Here is a 23,189-nt window from a genome sequence, read left to right on the forward strand (position 1 = left end):
GCCCTGGTTTTGCAAGCAAGTGACTTGAAATTCGGTACAAGGGTGCCTTGAACATGTCCCGACAGGACTTCAATCACATTTCTGGTGTACATCACTTCAGAATGCTTCATTTTGGGGACTTTTGGGCCCATTTTCAGACCAAAAACATGCCAAAAGTGGTATCCCCGTTCCATGTTCTATTTGCTGCTGGCCAAGGAATCCATGTTCTATCTAAGGCTCCCCGCGTTCCATTTGCTACTGGCCAAAGAACGCGTGTTCTATTTAGGTCACCTGAGGTCATATTGCAGGAGCACACGCAAGCCTTTGCAGTAAGAAGCTCTTGGGGTCTCGCAGAACTTGTAGAGAGAATTTTTTTGCACGGGTGATTTTGGAACAGTCAATTTATGCATCGGGAGGGAGATTGGCGAAGTATGATGCTCTCGCAAATGTTGCCTTTCTGCATGCAGTTAATATTTCGATTTGCCCAGGTATTATTTTGGGACAGCCCACTTCTTGCATGGGGAGGAGTATGGCTAAACATGCTGTATTTGCTCAGGGGCAAATGACGGCCTTTCTAGTTATTCCTGAGTTTCCAGTCAATCCTTCCATCCAAAGTTAAATAAAGCGAACTTGACGATTCTTACCTGGCTTTTTAGCGATTGCCTAGCAAAAATGACTTTTTAGCGAATGCCCAATACATAAGCCAAAATATCGGCCATCGTGACACGGGCGCTAAATCTAACACCATAGACATGTTCAAGATGTTGTCTCCTGAATGTGTACCCAGTTTCCGTGCTGTACACGCCTGTAAAGTCACTTTTTTTTACAAAATACATGTTGCGGGAATTCACGGCCCGCGGCACTATGATGAGTTACCAGAATCCGCCTTATTGGAATGTTTACGTCCGAGGCCGTGAGCTCCCACGCCGTGTATTTTGTATAAAAAAAAGTGACTTTACAGGCGTGTACAGCACGGAAACTGACTACACATTCAGGGTCAACATCTTGTTGCCTTGTTTGTTGTGAAATTTGTCTCCAGGTTTTTTTAGAAAATATCATGGTGATGCTTGTTTCAAAGAAGCAAGGTTGCAGAGCACCAGTGAAATTTGTATTTTACCTTGCCCCTGTAGCCCCCATGCAACTGCTATAACGTTAGCTAGCAATGAATTCTGTTGGAATTTCTTGTGAGATGTAGAAATATGTCTTTCATAGGAGAAATCCAATGTTTTGTTTTCATTTATTGATATTGTCAATTATTAGTTATATTATAAATTGTGGGCCATATCGTCCCGAGGGAGAGAGTTGCTGCCCGACACGATGATGATGATGATGATGATTAGTTCTATATTCAGTAGAAATGTTACAAGACAAAATGTGTGATATTATGATTATTCTGTTTCAAAATGTTATTGGCATGAATTTGTAAGGTGTTAACCTCTATTGCCATACCTTCAGCAAAATTCTTCACCAGAATACATAATGCCAAGGAGAAAGTCTATGCAATGTTGTATTCTAAATAGTCTGCTGCAGTTTGTTGAGGAGTCACAAGATGTCCCCATTGATCTGCCACAGCTTTTCAAACCTTACTTCTGATAGACTTCAGTTCACAATTTTACAAATGACATTAACGTTAATCAGTTCACTTGATTTTCTCTAGCATGCCACACAAAACCCCTGCACTCTTGAAATGTTGGAAACTTTTACCGGACTGGTTACTACTGACCACCTTTAATTGAAAACACACCGAATATAAAAGCCTAGTAACTAAGGTAATGAATGTTAACGTTTCTTCCAGTCAGAAAAATATGATTATTACATAAGGGGGATGACGAGGAAGAAGAAAAAAATTATTATATTTTCAGTTTATGAAGCCTTTGTGATGCTAAAATCCCCCCCAAATTACAATTTCCCAGTTTTCCAATGAGAGGTTCCCATTTCTAGAACTTTGTCCAAAACAATTGACAGAAAAGATACAAAATGATAGGACAGAAATAAATACAAGACGATAAGATAAAATTTCTCGCATCCTGTGGATCAGAAATTAGAAATAAAACCATCTTTATGCAACTTTTGATCAGATCCCCTGAAATTATATTTTAGGTGCGTCTTTTAGGTCATTTAAATTTCCCGCCAGATTGGAGGCCTTTGAGAGATCCGGTTCACTTGATTTCACTTCTATATTAATCCGCGCTGTACAAAGAGGCTTCTGCAAGAATATACAGATCAATACTCTCTCCACTTAACCCAGATTTATACAGCTTAGGACCCTTGAGCTTTGTATACAGTATTTGCTTTGCGGCTGTGAGGGGTCTATCGACTTAATATCAAAGTCGTCAGGTATTATTTTTCTTCAAGTTGAGTGCTGAGGTTTGTGATGTCAGGTGACACTTGGACTAACCCATATCTCAAATGTGGGGGGAAAATAATCAAAATAAATATAAATTTTACCACAGTAACATGTTGTAATGTACTTTAAAAACATAATTGAAGAGATTTGTTACCATTTAATTAAATATTAAGTTGAATTACAGAAAATCTGAAATAATTTACCTTTGCTAATGAGCCGTCCTTAATTACGTCATCATTCAGACGACCAAAGGGGGAGGGTGCGAGTAATGAGCATTGTCTTGTGTTTGGGCTCCAAACACGCACTGATTTTATCGTGCTAAACGTCCCCGCCGTGAAGGACGAGGCTTCAGAAAAATCGCGGCAACCTGTTGGATTCCTCCGGACCTTTCTGAGGTCCACACAGCGGCGTCTGTGTCTTGTTCAGCCGGGGAGACATCCGCCGAGACACGTGCATCTCGTCGTCGGGACCTGCAGAGACAAGTCGCCGCAGCTCGGCTCAGCTCCGTCCCCCGGTGTTTTCTTCGACGTTGAAAAAAAGTCACTGAATATACATCAAGATGAATTTTGAAATTCCAACGGGACTTACAGACCTCCTACAGGACTTCACTGTCGCTGTTCTGAGGGAAAGACCGGACGATCTGATCAATTTTGCCGCCGACTACTTCACCAACCTGCGGGAAAACAGACCTGGCGGGCAGAAGAGAGGCGTCAAGTTCGATGGCGAGCCCATGGAAAACGGTTCAGACGACGACGACGACATTCTAGACGGTACAAAAATATCCTAATATCTTGTAGAAGCTTTAAGAAATCTTAAGATCACCGTCTTCTTTTTGTCGTCACTCAGAACTTTCCCTGACACACGCTCTGTTACACCCGGGTTCACCACGGCTATGTTAGAAATTCTGTCATGTTTTTTTTACCACCCAAAATTTCTTCTTGCAAAACACTCCATGAATCGTGCCCTGTATAAAATTTCCCTGTCATAAGATAAAGTATTTTCCTCAGTACCAATCTATCACGAAGATGCTTCAATACCTGAAACGTTATCTGAATGTTTCGTGGGTGAGTGATTGTAAATGTTTCGTAGATTTCCTAAGAGATAAACCAAAACACGGGAGCTTCTGCAAAAATGTTAACCCTCCCACGCGACTTTTTTTCTTCCACCACCAGTGTGTTGCCCATAAACAAAGTTATTAGAGGCCCCTTTTCAACAATCCTTTATCATAAACAAAAGGTGTAATCTCTAACAATGCCTGGAGACCGTAAACCTTTTTGTGAAGGCGTGACCCCCATGGGCTGATAGGGGATTATGACAGTTAATCAGGTGTATATTGTATAGCCCGGATCTTGTATTCCATATGGAGGGGAGTTTATAAATATTTTGTGAATCGTAATAAATGTAAACTCTATTCTTCTTGAAAGGCTTTTGTTTTTTTCCATGTGTTTTAGACATGATTTTAATGATTGAAAAAACAAACTTTTTATTTTGTGATGTGTCATAATTTACAGAAATAATCTCTGCTATTCACTTTAAAAGCTTAGGCTGGGGGTTATTTGAAGGTCATTGCAGATATCATGACAATTTGGTTAAAGGGTTAAAACTGAGGTTAGGTTTTGGACTGAGTTAGGGTCAGGTTAGGGTTAGAGTTAGGTGTCAAAATGTTCCAAACTCTCATACTCTCTATGTAACTATTTATCAGGGGAAAAAGACACATAATTTGAAGAAAGTTGTTTTATTGCCTGGGTGATGATAAGATGCTATATGGTACATAATTTCTATGATGTATCGTAATATCAAACTGAAAATTACAGCGACAACCTGCAACAACAAAAAACGAAAGTAAAAATGCTCAAGTCAGCAACATTTCATTGAAATATTAACAATGCAAATGTATATTAATAAACTAAGAAAATATATATTATTACTTAAACTAAAACTAGTTGTGTTTAAAGTAAGTACAACTATTCTGAGATTTTAAAAGTATATACACTCATGTTAGGAATATGTCAATACATGTACCTTTTTTACTTCATTGCTTCACCTTTAATAGTGCCATATCGACATATTTTGTTGAATGAGGCTTGAGAATATCTGAAATAACTTGTGTATATTGAATGCTAATGATTTTTCTGCAACTCAGCTTTATCTTCCTTTAATAATCTTGACAAGATATTGAACTGGAATAGCTGGAGTCTTGTTTCTTTTTGTGTACAAACAAAACCAATGTAAAACTGGAAATTGTAGTTCCCATAGATTGCAATCTTTGACACTGTGCTTATGCCGTGTGCACACAAATGCACACTACTTTCTCGGGTATTTTTTGGGTATTGTATTTGAATCTGGATTGTTGTATTTGCCTTATGCCGAGCCCTCTTGACTCCTCCCAGTTGTATTTAGAGTTGAAGTGTTGACATGCCTGTTGTAGTGTGTACACTGTAACATACTGAACAGGCCATAGGTTCTCTAGTAGGGCCTACGTATGTCTGTGTTTACCAAATAGATGCTTGCAAGGCTGGTTACTATGGCGAAGGTTGGTCTGCAGATAAGAAATTGTTTTTCCATTGTTAAGTAAAGCCGGGTCACAACTGTAGTGAAAAGGAATGTGGAAGAGTTTCTTATGCTTATTAATGGTGTTATTCAGGTCAAATGTCAGTGTTAGTGTGCAAAGAATGTTCTTAAGAATACTTGAAGAGCTAAGCTTTAAGGATAAGGCAGCTGTTATGACACATTTGAACCTGTTCAAGGCATGCCAACGTTAGAGTGTAACAGTAGCCACAGTGTTTCTCCTTCCAATGCAGTTATAGTCAGGTTTAATACGTTCATACAGTCTCTCTCCGATTCTGTTACCCGTGCCAAGAAGGTTTTGGTTTTGGTGCAATTTGTTTGTTTACTTGTCTGTCTGTCTGTGTGTGTGTGTGTTTATGTGTGTTTGTAGAGAGCATAACTCACAAAGTTGTATGTGGATCTGTATGATATTTGGTATATGAAAAGGGGTCGGAAAAAGAAGGTCCAAGTTCGATAATGGGCCTCCTTCTTGCCAAAGCTAACCTCCAAGCAGATGTAAGGATACAGCTCACATCTCTCCGAAATTATGTTATTACATGTGAAAACAAGAGACATGGGAAACCAACTGATTTAGTGTAGTCATATACATGCCTTTTTCATGCACTTGTCAACAGAGACAAAATAGTTGTTTGTACATGTATGTGTGTCTTTGTTGACGCATTTGTGAATCAATCCAGACTGTAGGCAAGCCACATTTACAAGCCACACCTCCCGTTGTTTACATTTTTGACAAGAAGCCATGTATCGGTAATGGCATTGTTACTCCGGGAAGGAGGATGACCTCCTTCTGGGAGTATTGGGATTGCATTTGTTTGCGCGTTCGCAGCTATAACTCACGATCCCGTTGTCGCATTGGTGTGTTACTTGGCATATCGTTTGCCTGGTTCGGCGTGGTGATGCACAATAGCTTTTTTACACCATAACTACTTTAAACGTCAATCCAATATCGTAATTGCACCCCTATAATTAATGCTATGTCCCACTGCCCTGCCATAGGGACCATGTTATAATCCGTTATGCATGACTGGAATACTTCAGGCAGATACGGGGTATAAATCTTCCTTACTTGCTGTGATCGTATAGTCACTGTTACATTGAAGAATAGACAACGTGCATCACCACACGCAACCTAGCAAACGATATACCAAGTTACATACCAATGCGGCAACGGGAATTGTGAGTTTTAGCTGCGAACATGTGCCGAGTGAGCTCCAGTCTGTGTATTAAGTATGCCGTGTCCCTCGCAACTCGCATACAGTATGTGCGCACGGGACGGACGATGCATTTTTACGCACAGTGTGAAAATGGCAAATCTCTGGACCTTCAAACTTACCACACTTGTAGTTTATAATACGGAGGCTGTGACAATGTAAAAAGTTTACGCAGGGGATGAAAGATTGTTGAGAAATATCTCTCAGAAAAGTGCGCGCGCCAGTGTCACTTCCGGGTGGTTAGATCCGGTGACCTTTGACCTTCCTGAAATGTTACGATAATATAAATTAGCCTTTTTTATTGCAAATAGCTTGATAGCTATAGATCAGGCCGGCCTGCAATAAATTGTGGAAAGAGGATTTACTGCATATTTGTGATTTCTGATACATCTTAGTTGTAAGGCTGAATGGTTCGTTGATAATTGAAAAGGGGCCATCTAGATCTAACTTTGTGACTTTTCCCGGAATTTCTAGATCCCATCTGTGCCATACTGTAAAACATACTTTTCAGCAGGTTGACCACTCCTGTATTGAAAGAAAAATATAAACAAACACTTTTTCTTTACTTGCTCTAAAACACTACTTGGACTGAGAAGAGATGCAATTTGTGTGGGTCAATACTTGTACATACTATAAATACTTCACGGAGAATTGTGTCCTACGGACTCTTGTTTGTCTTTGTTTTGTCCTCCCCGTGTTTGATAGGACTGTGTGATATCTACTTTGTATACCTGAACAAACCGTGAGGCGGCTGATTGATTTATGAATGATTTACAAGTGGACTAAGATGGAGGTGTAAACACACCACTGGGTAGACACCAATGTTTGGCTTAGCTTTGTTGGGAGCAGTGAAGGCTTAGCAGTTATAATAGAAATGTTTATGTGGTGAATACAACACTTGCAGTGATTTTGCTCAGTTTGTCAGGTTAAGAATATTTTGTTTTAACTTAATTCAAGTCATTTGTTACTACTGTAATTCTTGTTTCTTTCACTGTTACTTTATGATCACTGTTTTCACGGTCACCTCTGTACCATGAACTTATCATTACCGTGAAAAACCTGTTGTAATTATTATTTATGATTCCTTCACACATCCGTTGTGTAAATCACTTGCAGCCACCGTGAAGTTAAAGTTCAATGAAAATGTCAATTTTCTTTACCCTGTGAAATTTTGCTACCGTGAAGATAAAGTGACTTACAGTATCTTCAAGATGAGATGTCATTTTCTTTTGGGGTCAATTTTTGACTCAAACAAAATTCTCTTTCTTGCATCTTTTCCCAAGCCATTCTGTAACAATTTTGATATAGACACTTCATAAACTGATTAGCCTTACTGACACCTGTCCATCAACATTCAGTCTTATAATGAGATTGGATAAAACCTATATCATGTTTTGCCCCCATCACAGGTTTCTCTGTAGAACTGTTTATATTTGTGTGTCTGCCCTTAACGTGAGATGAATTTTTCTCTTATTCCAGAACCTCCTCCAAAGAGAATTCTAGACAGTTACAAGAGAAGGAGACAGTCAGGTAAGACAAAATCTACGCACGTCTTCTAGTTTAGGCCAGACCAATTCAATTCCATGTTTCTGAGTTGAGTTTTTTTTTTTCCATAGAAAGATTGAAACCTCAGCATGAACTACTGGGTATTGAAGTGAAACTGTTAATACATTCTCAAATTGTTGAGTGAAAATTACTAGCCTTTTTAAAGAAAAATCTGCAATAGAAACATGTTTGAAATGTTGCGTACCCTCTCATTTATTACATTGAAGATAAGAAAAATGAAAACGATAAAAAGTTGCCTTGAACAGTTCAAGTGCTTGTAAAAAAAGTTTGTTGGAACAATGTTGATGGAAGTAACAAATTAAGAATGAATCGTAAAATCCAAGGTACTAGCTTATTGTGGGCTTTTTGATTTATTAACAAGTTATGTCTGACAACAAGGTAATATTTTATATGTTGTGCAAAATGTTACATATATTTATATGAATTCCAATACATTATAATGTACTCTATGCATACACATGTTTTATGCCATAAGAAGTTTCCAGGGGACAAAATTTACTGTGTCACATGCACTTGACGTTGCTGTTAGTATACATAATTCCATTACTCTCGCTGTATAGTACTATATATAGTGTATAGTCAAGATTGATAATTTTTTTGTTCACATGATATTAACAATCGAAGCGGTTGCCATTGGACCAGCACTATAATGCTGTCAAACGTAGACTAGGTGTTTGTATGACCGTATTCAAGATGCAAATGTCAAGTCAAAAACATTTCAGCAAGCGTTCCAAAGAGTGTGATCAGGGCATTAAATTTGCATGAGATGTTACAGTCAATCGATATGAACCTCTGGATTTAAATGCCAGCAGCTTCATGTTTAATTATAATGCCTAAATGGTAAGGTTGGCCTTTAAAATGTATAGGCCTTCTGTAATATCAACTGTTTAAGATCACATGAGGAAAGATTATTCATTCATATCACGATGTAATTAAGACCTTTCAGGGCTCCAGACTAACTTTTAGGCCTAGGAGCACTGTGCTCCTAACCCCAAAAAGTTAGGAGCACCAGCAAAAATCTAGGAGCACCACTACAAAAAGTTGGAAGAAGAAGAAAAGTCTTGGCCATACCAAGTAATACTCCTATTAATCAATGTTAACAACCTGGAATAATGTAATTGAATAGATCATAAAAAATATAGCCTACATGGTGCAGAACAACTAGCAAAGTGCGGTATATAATTTAGTTAGTTCTTGGGCAAGAATGATACCGATGTAGAGGGATTTTTAGAAAAATTGGGCATAGGTTCCCCGGCTGGCCCCTATCCGGGGGCCACGGTGCCTCAAGTTCAACAAGTAGAAAAATACACAATGGTATTTTCAACTTGGAACAAGGCAAGCAATTATTCACATGACCATTTGCGATGACATTAAAAATTGCATAAGCTTGAGTGATGTATTGGGATTTTCGAAAAAATTGGGCATAGGTTCCCCGGCTGGCCCCTATCCGGGGGCCACGGTGCCTCAAGTTCAACAGGTTGAAAAATACACTGGTATTTTTTACTTGGAACAAGGCAAGCAATGATTCACATAACCTTGAATGATAAATAAATAGATAACTCTATTACTTGGCTATTGGTTTCATGACCAAAACAAATTAAGTCCCATTCCATGATTTTAAACTTCACTGCTGGCATTAAGTTCAACCCTAAAAACATTTTTACTGGCATTTTTTTTCACCCCTACCCTCTGTCTACAAACAATCAAAAATGCTTTAATATTCTAACGTTGAAATTCTTGCTCAATAGTATCAAAAATGATCTGTTTGTGCCAGCCCAGTCAAATATCTAGTCCAAATTTCGCGCGTCAGGACCGCGCGGCGCGACCATCCCGGTGTGCATGATATAAACATGTCGATTACATCAAAACGTAGCCCTGTTTCTTGCCGTCATTTTGACACCAAGAACAAGAAAAATTAAGGTGGTAATTTTTATCATTAAAGAGTTCGTTACAATCGAATTTTAATGCTCAAAAAATAAATTTTACCTTTGTTCCAGGTACCAATTTAAAGCTCGTAATCGGCTCATTCGCAGGCGGTAGTGAAATTGGCCATGTTTTGAATCACGGCCGCGCGCGCTACGCCGCGCCGTTTTCATCGGCAAAGTTCTGGCGTTTGAAACATTTTACAAGATAAACAAACACATCACGAGAAAGAGAAAGTTATATTCTTTATTTTCATGGGTGACTTTGCCTGTAGAAACGAATAGTTTTTGTATCGTGGGTGTAGGAAGATGGTAGAAAATTTACCGATCACCATGCGGTAGTTAGCCGATTTTCGCGGTAGCGTCGTTGGAATACCTACTTGGAACGGACATTTTTTGTACCGCGGGTGTGGGAACAGGATGGAAAATTCACCGGCGATTTTCGCGGTAGCGTTTGAATACCTAATGTTTATTTTTCAGCTTACCGCTTAGTTCTGCACCTATTATCTAGGTGCAGGTCTTAATTTTTGATAGTCGCACCATGCGACCGTGATTTTAAATCTAGTCGCATTCTCAAAAAACTGGTCGCATACATGTTGTATGCGAGTCGCACTCACGAGCGCTGCCTTTTTGACAAATTTTGACATTTGTTTCATCCATGTTTTTGAAAATGTTTTGATGATTCAAGTAAGATATCGTCAAAGGAACTCATCCCTGGAACAAACTCCCAGAACTTTACCGCACAGATTTTCTAAAAACATTTATTGTTTATTGGTACTGCAATTTTATTGGTTTGTTCCCTGATCATAATGTCATGATAGGCGATTCTCACAGCCAGGGTCCTTGATAATTGCCAAGCAGGTGGTCAGTGCCAAGAGAAAAATAGGTCCATAAATTTAGAACAGTCGAAAAGGTTATAATTCATTTGTACTGTGTTTAAAATCTGAACTTTGCGGCCTCTCAGTTAAATGCATTAGGTTGATAAACAGAGTGATAAAGGATAAAAATGTGTTATCGCTAGAGTAGATTAATGACACTGTATCTGATAAACATAGGAAGCGCCAAGCCTTTTGTGGAATTCGAAGTCAGTTGTTATCTTTGCTCAGGTGAATTAATCTGTTTTCCATTAAAGCCTGAACATTAATCTTATTCTGTCAGGTACTGTATATCTTTGACCAACAGTGCTTTTTTTATTGCTCTTTCCACATATAGGAATGGTGCCCACACACATTTCTTTGACATCTTAAAGTGCAAAAATCTACCTCTTAATGATTTTTTTGGTGCAAGGATTGTGTTTTTGCGTTTCGGCGCATGCGCGCCGGAACGCATTGTCCTGGCTTTTACCTTCAAGCAAGGAGGCTTCAAGCAAGGACCAGGGAAGCTTGGTTCAACACTGTGTCGCAGATTTGCATGTGACACAGGACGGCGCAGATTTGCATGTGACACAGGACGGCGACCGCATGTAACTGCTACAACTGTTCGGAAATATCATTGCATTGTGGTTTCGGACTTTGATATCCTGAAAAATGACCATATTACATCTATTCCACAAGATTGCAGAAGAAAAAAAATGATTTCGTCAAGAAAACGACCAAAAATCGGCATAAATGATACCATATAGTAAGGTTATAGCATTACGTCCAGTGTGAATAGTTACGTACCGCAGCTTGGCCGATCTGGCAACGCGAAGCTCTTCGGACCCAGAAGATCCGGGTTCGTCTCCGTGCATGGATTTTTTTTTCTTTTTAGATATTGAATATCAAAAATATATATTGATATTATATTAATCTATCAATATCATATTTATGAATATCATTTTTTTTCATTAATAAATAAAGAAATATTTCATATTTGTTATTTTTAAATATTCATTTAATAGATACAAGGCCTTTGTCTTATGAACAGGACTTCATAGATTCCAAACCCGGCATTCGAATTTTTCTGTTCATTGTAATGGAAAATACCGTGCAGCGGCTCCTATGCGCGGTAAGATGATTCTTGCAAAACACTCGCCACTAAACTTCTATCCCCGATGTAAACAGAGGCTCTTGATGTTGTTTGCAAAACAGCGATTCTTTGTTACAGTAGCAAATGCTCCATTGTTCAGTATCGACTTCATTCAGACAACACGGACGTGGAAAGTGGCGCCCCTCGGCACAAAACTATGGGAATTTTCATGAATTTTAGCAAAATTACCCAGGAAAATAAGGAAGAAATGTTGTAAATGCGGAAACCAGAATAATACGGATGAGGTAGCTGTTGATTTGTTTGACATTTGGTAGTCATTTTAGATAGAACCTTAGCTGTTATGAACTTCTATTTCACTTAATTACCATAGTGCTGATGATTCAATGGTGCTTTTTCAAATTTTATGTTTTATTGCGTGCCATGTACATAATTACATTGATAGCTTTTATAATGAGCCTATTATACATTTTACAAATAAGTACAAGTTGTAGGCCAAGACCAGCTTTTTCAAAAGCACTTAAGTTAAGTGACGTAACTTCAAAATTGCTTTCCCCAATCTGCCTTTCTCTATTAAAACAGTACTCATTTCCCAAAATGACAATTTTTCTTATAGACTGAACAGCCCTTGAGTGACTTCCTCTGGCAGATTTTACTTCAAGTAAAGGGAAAAGACAATTCACACTTATAAACGTAGCCGAAACGCCAGCTTTTTTTAAAAGCTCTTGTTTTTTTTGTTCCTAGAAAAACACTCTGGAAAAAAATTATAGATATCCATATCATTCTTTATAAGGGCACAGGGGATGCTTAAGTATGGACACTGTCCATACAACCTTTAAATTTCTCAGGGCTTGAAATTAATTTTTTGGGAAGTTGTACCCAACCTACAGATTTGGCTGCACAGAAAACATTTCGGGTACGCGACATAAAATAAAGTTCAAAGTGAGCAAAACCGAATTATGATGAACCTTACTTACTGCCTCTCTTCAAAACTTGAATGTGAAATTGTATAGCTAACTGTATAGCTAACTATTTCAAACAGATAATACAACAGAGGTTGTATAATTTTTTCTGACACTTGATGTCAAGAAATTCTCCACAGTTGAATCAATAGTACCTTTATATACAAACGCTACAAGAATATCTACATGTAGGTGCACTAGTGCACCCATAGTTAAATATAAGATGCGCTATCAAGATAGTACATATGCAGCGAGCATTTGCATTTCGTGATATGGTGTCGCCTAGCATTTTTCAGTATTCCCATGAACTAAGTACTAGTCTTTTTGTTTTTTGTTCCTGGTACTTTTCTGTGTTCCACGTTAAGAGTGTGTTTTTGTTGTCTTTGACAGTTTGTGCAGAAAGGTATGACCCAGATGCAGACGATGAAGATGACGACAAGAAGGTGACATAAAGCTTTTTATCTCAGCCTACAGGCATGGCTTTTGACTATACACAATTTTAATTAGAGACTTAGGCCCACTTTACACTGGCGTTGTTTAAACCAACCCGAGTCAGTTAATCATGTCGGTTAATCGTTACCGGTCTAAAGACTGGAAATAAGCGTCATATGTCGTTTTTTCCACAAACTGGAGCGTGCCACCTTCCAGCCTGGGCCTGCGTTGCCTCAGCGGGGGGCCGTGACGGTTCCTCTCTGTCTCTAAAGAGAAACCAGCTCCGGTGACGCTTAGGAGGTCATGGGTCATATGCTAATATCACCAGTACAACCGTGTAAAGTGGGCCTTAGAGAAGATTGTTACTAATGTGCATAACATGAACAGACATGTATCCTAACTACTTCGAGATGAATTTGAAAGTCTATTGCAAAGTAGATTCTGAGAAAGCTTTCTCTTAATATGTATTGTAAAATGAGGATAGTTGCTGATAGTAATGCTGCAGTAAGGTTGTATACTAATCCCATGATGGTCTCTTATGTGTAGGTTGTGCACCCCAAGTCAGATCTCCAGAGGAACAGGCTAGCTCAGGCCGTGGCAAACATCCTTCTCTTCAAGTCACTCGATCCGGCAAGTTCATGTTTATTAAAAACTTTGATATTGATATCAAATAACACAGAATGATGGACTGTGTTACATTGTAGAGTAGGGCAAGTCTACTGGTGCATAGTCAAGTCAACACAGAGTAGAAATCGTCACTGTAGCAATGTTGTAGTTTTGATTTGAAGATTAAAGGTGTCTAACAAATGTGTTTTAAAGTGAAGATAGCTTTAACGATGCTCCCTTACCTTATTGTTTGTCAATAGACAGATCCTGCCCATATCCGTCGGAACATAGAAATGCAAAAGGAAACAACATAGAATTGTTCCACAATTTGAAAAGCATTGCCAATATGTCAGCTGAGCTGAGTATTTATTTGTTGTATGATTATGTCCTAAACAGGAACAGATGCAAGAAGTGCTGGATGCAATGTTTGAGAGAAAGGTAAGGTTTTACCACTGTAAGCTAGTTCACAGTTTCAAGTGTACAAGTGCAGTGTGATACGTTGTGAGTAATATGTTTAAGTTGAAGACCCCTAGCCATTTTTTTAATGTATTACCAAGGTCCTCTGACATATTACCCATAATGTATCGCTCTGTTCACAGACTCTTCAAACCGTGAACTATAGCTTATTTACATATTTGTACCAGACAGATTAGTATTAGTAATCTAATCAGTCATGTTTTGTATATTTGATGTGAAATTGGTTGTAGCCAATGCTGTACAGGGGTCTGTCTAGGAAAAAATTGCAGGGGGGAGTATTGGGATGAAGCGGAGCGACCAAGTGTATTAGGGGGGTTCCCCCCCTTCCATGGTGTGGAGTTTTAGAGAATTTCAAGTTAACATTGGGTATTTTAAGGCTTCACGAAGAGCAAAATTACTGTTGCGGTTGAAGATTGTGGCCACAGGTGACCTCGTAGCATCCCTAGGTCAATCAGAATTTTATGCTTGTCAGAGGATCTGTTTCCAGGGTAAGGGGGCACAAAGTCAGGGAATGGGGGTCTCTTTAGAAAAAATCCCTGCAATAAGGTCTTGGACAATTCTATTCAAATATCGCCAAGCTAGCACCTTTTTTTATTGTCTGACTTGCTATGTTTCACTGAAATGCATCCCCCAATGTCAGGTCTCAAATGATTAATGTTGAGGTTCAAAGTCATAGGGAGTTTCACGCTCTGTTAGATGATCAGACCTTGATCGATGACGTTGTCGTTCGGCAGACTAGGAGACAATAATCATCTGTGATTTCTGATGGCAAGTGGCGACAGATATAAACACATGGCCTGTCGTTCGGTCTGCCTTACTCAGCATGTAGCCATCAATGGTAGCTTTATTCAATGTCACAGAAAGGGGCATTTATGTTGGCCTTAAAATGCGGCTAATATTCTGTAAAATTACTTAAAATCATGGTATGTTGTTGGCGGATTGTGGAAAATGTTACAACAAAATTTTTGGGGGCTACTGTCATTTAAGTAGGATACCATCTTGTAGTTTCAGCCTTGGTGATATTCATGTATTCCTGTGTCATCCGGATCGGATGGGGCTCTGAAATGGGATTTTTCTAAACAGACCATAATATGATGTTTCTGTCAAAGGAGGATGCATTCTCTAGTCCCCCTTTGTGAAATTGATATGATAACTCTTGATTCAATGTCTCGCCCATACGTTTCCTAATTACATTGATATCAATCTTTGTTCTGAACGTTTGAATTTTTGCATGTTGTGTGTGAGACAGAAAATACAGTTAAACATGAAAAAGTTTGTTTCCCCTCCCCAAGGAAATTGAATTCCGTCCAGAATAATTTGAACAATCATGCGTATCTCCATGGGAAGCTGCACCCAGGCTCTAATTTGTCAGATAGCTTCCCCGACAAAGCTTTGATCATCTCTGCCTCGCCCTTTAGAACTAGAGAGAATCGTGTCCTCTGAAGCAGAAGGTTGTGTATATTACCCATGGGGGGATATTTGCCAAATGGTATCGGCATTGCGTTTCACGGATTGACTTTGAACCAAGGTGTATGATGTCTGAAACTCATCTGCATATCCGTAGAATAAAGGGACTTGATATTAATTCTGATATTCTACTTTTCTATTGCTGACTCCATGTACGGAGTGTAGTATGTTTGTTTGTGTGTGTGTTTGTTTGGGTTGGTGTGTGTTCTTAGTTATTTGAAAATACTGTCAGGAGAGTGACAAGAGATGAATGGGAAGATGATCGCAAAGGTCAGACTTGCTAAAGTGACAGGAAGCACAGGCTAGAGGTGGCAGAAATAGTCCTTGATCAAACATGTTTCTGAGGGCACCTAGAGTGTTTCTTGTCGCGAGCAAAAAGAATCTTGTTTTCAAGTCAAATTTACCTGCAGGAAATCGTATTGCTATATGTCTAGATTTCTGCCTATCACAGCCATGTAAGATAATCCATTTTGGAAGTGCAAAATATATTACTTTGTTGCCGTGAATTGCTATGGCAACGGCCCAAACGTTGGCAAACAATATTCAGTCATGTTTTTTGTTTGTAGGAAAACAAAATCCTGTTCCCCTGGCTATTTTAGTTTTGTAACACGGCGAGCATGCAATTATTCAGATGATCACATCACAAGGTGTATTATATCCAAACACCTTTGATGCAGGCCAACCTAACACCTATCAATTGGTAGCCATGGCAACAAGGAAGTAACCGATGCTTAGAAGCCATATTAGTCTACTTGGGTGATCAAAATATCATTAGCTGTTACTTCAGGCAAGGATAGACTTTTACAAAATCTCTATGGTAACAATTATATTAATCTTCTTGCAATACAATATCTTTGGATTGTATTTAAACCATTACGCAAATAAAAATCCTCTCTCCTACTATTCACTTAGTTTCTCCAAAAGAATTGACAGAAAAATGTATCGATACTGAATGATGTAGAATGTATAGTACAAAAGATAAGGAAAAAACAAAAGAGTCATCAGAATATTGATAAAAAGGGATGGAAACAAGAAAATAAATTGTTTTTAAGAAGAGCTTTTCATGATTACATGTGATTTCTGTCAAAGATTTGCAAATTTGAAACCTTAAGAACTTGTAACAGGTGCTGATAGCACGCCACCTTTAACTGACTTGGCAACTATTCAGGATCTCTTTCAATCCATTTGACACACCTTGAATTTCATGGTGCGGGCGCTGCCTTATTTCGAATGTTCCGCATCAAGCATTTTCTTGCCAACATTTTGCAGATAGAGGACTAGATTTCTATCTCTGCTATCTTGCTTCAAGTTATTATCCAATTCCTGGAAGTATTCTCTGTGCCGTATGATAGAAGCTGAAACCACCTGCTGTGTAGCTAGGCAGCAAGCAGGTGCATGTCGTTGCCATGGCGCCCGCACACGCAATCAGGGGAATTGGTGTTGTAACAAGGACTAGGTAATTTGGAAGGCCTGCCGCCGCTGTGTGTGTGAATTGAACAGCTGTGCATTGAATGACACATGGCTTTGTCCTGTTCTCACATTGAAGCGGTGGATCCTTTGAAAACATGAAAATCCCAATACCATTTTCCAATGTCTGGAAATCCATAGAGAAATGTGAAAACTGCATCAATATCAGCCCAGATATGCTGAATACAATATCTGTATTGCTAGAATGGTTTTGTTCAGGGTAGTCACTTTGAATTCCAATGATAACTGGCAATTAGCCCACTCTGCTTTCAGGGACTGTCTATTATGCATTTGAAAAGTCCGTTGGTCAAGAAAAACACATACTGCTAGAAATTGTAACAGAAAATACATGTCTCTCCTATTGCAATTCTACCTGTTAGGAAATGATATGGGGAAAATTATGCTGGAATTGGAAGGTTATGCCACAAACATGCCGTACATATGTTAGTAGGTAATTGATAGTGCTTCTGTTTCAGCCCTCCGTGTGCATGAAGTCATAACTATCAATATCCGACGTACTTGATACCGCGATCGTGACATTGCAGTTGGTCCATACATTCAAGTAATCCACCCGAAGCAATCAGAATGCTCTATCTACAGTCCGCTGTAACAACCCCATTTGTATTTTAATAATTCATCGATTGAAAACGCTTCAAAAACGCAGAATACAAAGAAATATATGTGCGTGGATTACAAGGCTTTGCTTTGCACAACATACAGATGTATCATCCTAAGGACTAGTAGGGCTAATTGGCCATTTGTGTTCCATAAGGGGTAATGGTAGTTTGGTTGCAGGGAACTACGCAGCAATGTTTCTGGCTAAGTGACTCCCCCCAAACAGCCAATGTTTGATCCGGTACACTGCCACTGGTACTTAGGAAAAAATGGGGTCAGTTATTCCATTTCCGTGACCTCCTGCCTTGCTTGATTGACAGACAAATGTCCCCAACAGACTAGGTTAGGGGAGGTATTGGTTTACTTAGATGTACAGTACAATGAAACCAGAAGACTAGCTGTAGTGCTTGCAGAACCGTGTGGCCCAAGGGCTATAGAAACAGATGTGCACTGCCATACACACGGAAATGTGTAGGAAGGATATAAACTAATGTATATGTCACAGTAGAGATGGCGATTCAGGACAATCGGCGATTGTCCTAGGACAGATCGCGATCGCTGTATGTCCTAGGACAGACTGCGATCGCGATCTGTCCTAGGACAAACGGCGATTCTACTTGGACAAGTTTGCGATCGCGATCTGTCCTAGGACAATCGCTGATTCTACTAGTAGAGATCTGTCCTAGGACAAACGGCGATTCTACTTGCCTGGACAAATTCTGACTAGATGGAAATGCTTTAGAAAAAAGAATGAATCATTGCACAACATTTCAATCAGGTTTAGCATACTACCTACATTTCATAATTATCAACTATTTTAGGTGAATTACTTCATATTTTATAATGGATGAATGAGTATGTTTTCTGATAAAGTAATTTCTGATAAAGTTGAGTGACAAAATTTTGATAATGTGTGAAGGATGTCAGTTGGAAGAAGGTGATCCAACAATGTTTCAGTATGCAAATTTTGAGGTGTCAAGATATTACTCACAGTTTCACACCTATTAAATTCACAACCATAGGAGAACAATAACAATTGTAAAGTGTTAAAACAGGTCAAAATATCAATCTCAGAATTTGTAAATACTAAATAAAATCATGGATTATACAAGATATTGCTGTTTCCTTTATTAGTATATCTTAGCATCATTAAGTTTGGATCGCCGTTTGTCCTAGGACAGATTGCGATCGCAATCTCTACTAGTAGAATCGGCGATTGTCCTAGGACAGATCACGATCGCCGTTTGTCCTAGGACAGATTGCGATCGCAATCTCTACTAGTAGGATCCGCGATTGTCCTAGGACAGATCATGATCGCCGTTTGTCCTAGGACAGACTGCGATCGCGATCTGTCCTAGGACAATCGCCGATTGTCCTGAATCGCCATCTCTACTGTGACATATATATGTCTGGTTGCAAAATCATACCTGTAAATATCACACACATATCGCATGCAGATTCATAAATAGAAGGGAGCTTGTGTGTGTGTTCAATTTTTAAGTACTTGTTGTTAGCCGTTAGGCATGATTTTTTTGCATAAATGATATACATGTAAATAGATGAGTAGTCTATCCCCTGCAAAATAGAGTCAATATTTTAATTATTTTACTGTTTACCTTTTTTCCATTGCCCTTTTCATTCTGGATAGCGGGAATAACATACTTTGAAGCTTTAGTGTTTAAATAGTGCGAGTTTTATTACTTCTTGTTTAAACACCCATTTGAGATTGGAAGAACTTAACAAAGGTCGTTATGTAACAATAAACACTGTAAAAAAGTGTCATGTTGTTTATTGTCACAGGTGATACCCGATGAGCATGTCATAGACCAGGGAGACGATGGGGACAACTTCTATGTCATCGACAGGTTAGTACATCTGATACTGTAAATGCAGAAATGTTCGCGGTGGTTTTATGTTCATTGTTTTCGCGGCAACCGTTTCACCGCGAACTTAAAAACACCGCAAACTTTTTTGTGCAATGCTGAAGCAGTAGCTGCCGCAAACTTAAAACCACTCCATTTTCGCTTTAGCGCGAAATATAAACCATGCGAACTTGAAATGCATTTACAGTATCTGTAACTGTATAGCCGGTATAACCACCCTTTGGCATAACACTGTTCAGATATCACTATAAATTCCACAATTGTAATACCAGTTCACTACACATCTCGCAGATCCATGAAGAATTACTGTAAATCTTTAAATGTTTGCAGTGGTTTATTTCTTAACATCATGACACAGCAAATATGCATTATGTACGTGTATTGTCATATACTACAAATTTGTTTTAACTGTGAGAAACACTGTGAGATTGAACCTCCTTACCGCAAAAATAAACAAACTTACAGTGCTTACAGTATTTTGTACTTATCCACTATACTAAGATGTTTTATATATAATTGTATAATTTTCAAATTTCAGTTGTCAAGTTTAATCAACTGTCCAGTTTTAGGTATTATCATTAGTTGTGTCCAACAATTAAATGACTATCTAAATTGGCAATTCAATAATTGTACAATTACTGAATGTAAATGCAGAGTATAGATTCTCGAGCTATGTAAGCGTGCCACACAGCACACGTTCGACGGCGTCAAAATGTGCACAGGAACACGGTGTGACGGCCGTCCCAGGGTGTCATATGGGGCACCCAGGACGGCTTTTTTTTACGGTCTTCACATTGCTTTAAGACTCAAACAGTAAACTATACTTGATCAGAAAAGAGTTCAACAATCATATTTTACGATCTACTGATTGCTATGAACGACAGAGCTTGGGAAAATACGGAATTTGGAGCTGGAATTTGCCAAGTTCGAGCGCCTGTCAGAAGTGCGAGCGCGAGCGCCGATCTCGGAGATCGTTCAACTAAAACCCGCTCTGAAAATTAAAAATTAACACCAAAACTAATCAGTTTTGTACTTTGTATAATCTTCAGATGTTATATTTATGGTCTGCTTCGCTGAGGCTGCTAGTGAACTTGCGTGAAACCTGCAGGAAACGACGATCTCGATGCACGGAAAGGCCGCCATGACACACCAGCCGCTTAGACGGAAAGTAGCCACTTATTGCGACATAAACAGTACGCCGATTCGGCGTGATTTGTCTGAACATGCGATGCCCGGTCTCTCCGTGTCTTTCTATTTGGCACGAGTCCGTTACAACAGAGATTTTCGGGCACAAGCTTGAAGGGAAATGTTATCGGCTCAACTGTATGTCTCTACATGGTGTGTTTTCGCAAAATAAAACATTAAAAGCCGAAATTTCCAAATGCCGTCGCCACGTGTCCGTCAGCACGTCAAAACGTGCTGAGCTGCACGCTGTGACGGAAATTTTGTGGATTGACGGTGAACGGTGTAGAATATTTCCTGTTACAATTGTCCGACTTTAAAAGCTGAAAATTGCCGATGTAGCCACAGAACAATTCGATTGAATCGTGAAACATTGCTACACAGGGAGATTTTAGTTTCAACGGTGTGTTTTCGCAAAATAAAACATTGAAAGCCGAACTTTCCACATGCCGTCGCCACGTGTCCGTCAGCACGTCAAGACGTGCTGAGCTGCACGCTGTGACGGAAATTTTGTGGATTGACGGTGAACGGTGTAGAATATTTCCTGTTACAATTGTCCGACTTTAAGAGCTGAAAATTGCCGATGTAGCCACAGAACAATTCGATTGAATCGTGAAACATTGCTACACAGGGAGATTTTAGTTTAGACAATAGAAATTAGTTGCAATAAACCCGGCAATAGTTGGCTATTAACCAGGCTGGGCGGAGGACACTAGCAGTCGAGTACTTGACAAATCGATCGGCGGGACAAAGACAAGCTATTTCTTTCTGTGTACAATCTTTTGTTTTTGTTAATGAGGTACAAAAAGGTTATTTTCGATAAGCAGGGTTTTTGCTCAAGTGCCGGGTTTCTGCAAGAACATCGTTTAGAACTCCCAACGGCCATTATCATGCGGCGTTAAAGTGTGCCCACTCACACACTTGGACGGTGAAATTCGCGAAGAGCTGGTTGTAGACTTTGTTTTTCTTAACAATTAAACGACGATAAGAATTGTTGCAACAAATGACTCTTGCCGGTATTTCTATCAACTTCCAACAATTCTGACGCTAAGCAGTATGTTAAATACCCTTTGCACACGTGTCACAGCTCCGTCACGGTGCTCGTCGCTCCGTGTCGACACGTACGCGGCGACGCCATGACACCGTTACAGGGTGCCCAGTGACACGCTGTGACGGTCAATTTGACATGAGATAATACATTCCCGGACGGCATGTAGCACCGAATGAGACATTTCAATCTCGTCATATGTTCTAGAACAGGTCTTATTCATCCCGAAATAAAGCACAAGTTGCTGATTATATTGTTTATTTAGAACACAGATAAGAATTTACAGTTTTTCGTGTTTCGTAATACTATAGTGACCAATCGGAATGTAGAATCTCGAGGCGCTCTGATTGACTGCATTAAGGAATCATTAAGGTTATGTTGCTCTGCTCCCGACCTCTTTATTACGTATCTAGTGTAGTGACCGATCAGGAAGCGGGATCTCAAGGCGCATGAAGGTTACTGTGCTCTGCTCCCGACCTCTTTATTACGTATCTAGTGTAGTGACCGATCAGGAAGCGGGATCTCAAGGCGCATGAAGGTTACTGTGCTCTGCTCCCGACCTCTTTATTACGTATCTAGTGTAGTGTAGTGACCGATCAGGAAGCGGGATCTCAAGGCGCATTAAAGTTACTGTGCTCTGCTCTCGACCTCTTTATCACGTATCTAGTGTAGTGACCGGTCAGAAAGCGGGATCTCAAGGCGCATTAAGGTTACTGTGCTCTGCTCCCGAACTGATGCATAAATGTTCTGCTACCGGCTTCATTATTACGTATTTAGTGTACTGACCAATCAGAAAACGGGATCTCAAGGCGCTCTGAACTGATGCATTAAGGTTCAGAGTGCTCTGCTGCCGGCTTCATTATTACGTATCTAGTGTACTGACCAATCAGAAAGCGGGATCTCAAGGCGCTCTGAACTGATGCATTAAGGTTCAGAGTGCTCTGCTGCCGGCTTCATTATTACGTATCTAGTGTACTGACCAATCAGAAAGCGGGATCTCAAGGCGCTCTGAACTGATGCATTAAGGTTCAGAGTGCTCTGCTGCCGGCTTCATTATTACGTATCTAGTGTACTGACCAATCAGAAAGCGGGATCTCAAGGCGCTCTGAACTGATGCATTAAGGTTCAGAGTGCTCTGCTGCCGGCTTCATTATTACGTATCTAGTGTACTGACCAATCAGAAAGCGGGATCTCAAGGCGCTCTGAACTGATGCATTAAGGTTCAGAGTGCTCTGCTGCCGGCTTCATTATTACATATCTAGTGTACTGACCAATCAGAAAGCGGGATCTCAAGGCGCTCTGAACTGATGCATTAAGGTTCAGAGTGCTCTGCTGCCGGCTTCATTATTACGTATCTAGTGTACTGACCAATCAGAAAGCGGGATCTCTGCGCATTAAGGTTACTGTGCTCTGCTACCGAACTGATGCATTAAGGTTCAGAGTGCTCTGCTACCGGCTTCATTATTACGTTTTGGGGAAGTGACCAATCGGA

General features: G+C 39.6%; 1 protein-coding gene across 4 annotated transcripts in view; it reads left to right on the forward strand.

Moving 5' to 3' along the window:
• The window catches only part of LOC136435551 (cAMP-dependent protein kinase type II regulatory subunit-like), an 82,899-nt gene that overhangs the window by 39,575 nt on the left and 20,135 nt on the right, over nt 1-23,189 (forward strand). For 3 of the 4 annotated variants that reach the window (XM_066429158.1, XM_066429159.1, XM_066429160.1), the window contains 5 exons: nt 7,585-7,635; nt 12,911-12,963; nt 13,499-13,582; nt 13,955-13,996; nt 19,385-19,449. In XM_066429158.1, the coding sequence (XP_066285255.1) occupies nt 7,585-7,635; nt 12,911-12,963; nt 13,499-13,582; nt 13,955-13,996; nt 19,385-19,449 (295 nt within the window). Of the gene's footprint in view, nt 1-2,550; nt 3,097-7,584; nt 7,636-12,910; nt 12,964-13,498; nt 13,583-13,954; nt 13,997-19,384; nt 19,450-23,189 lie in introns of those variants that run through there. The other variant, XM_066429157.1, reaches the window with a different exon arrangement.

This window comes from Branchiostoma lanceolatum, chromosome 5, assembly GCF_035083965.1.
Source record: "Branchiostoma lanceolatum isolate klBraLanc5 chromosome 5, klBraLanc5.hap2, whole genome shotgun sequence".
Taxonomy (NCBI): Eukaryota; Metazoa; Chordata; class Leptocardii; order Amphioxiformes; family Branchiostomatidae; genus Branchiostoma; species Branchiostoma lanceolatum.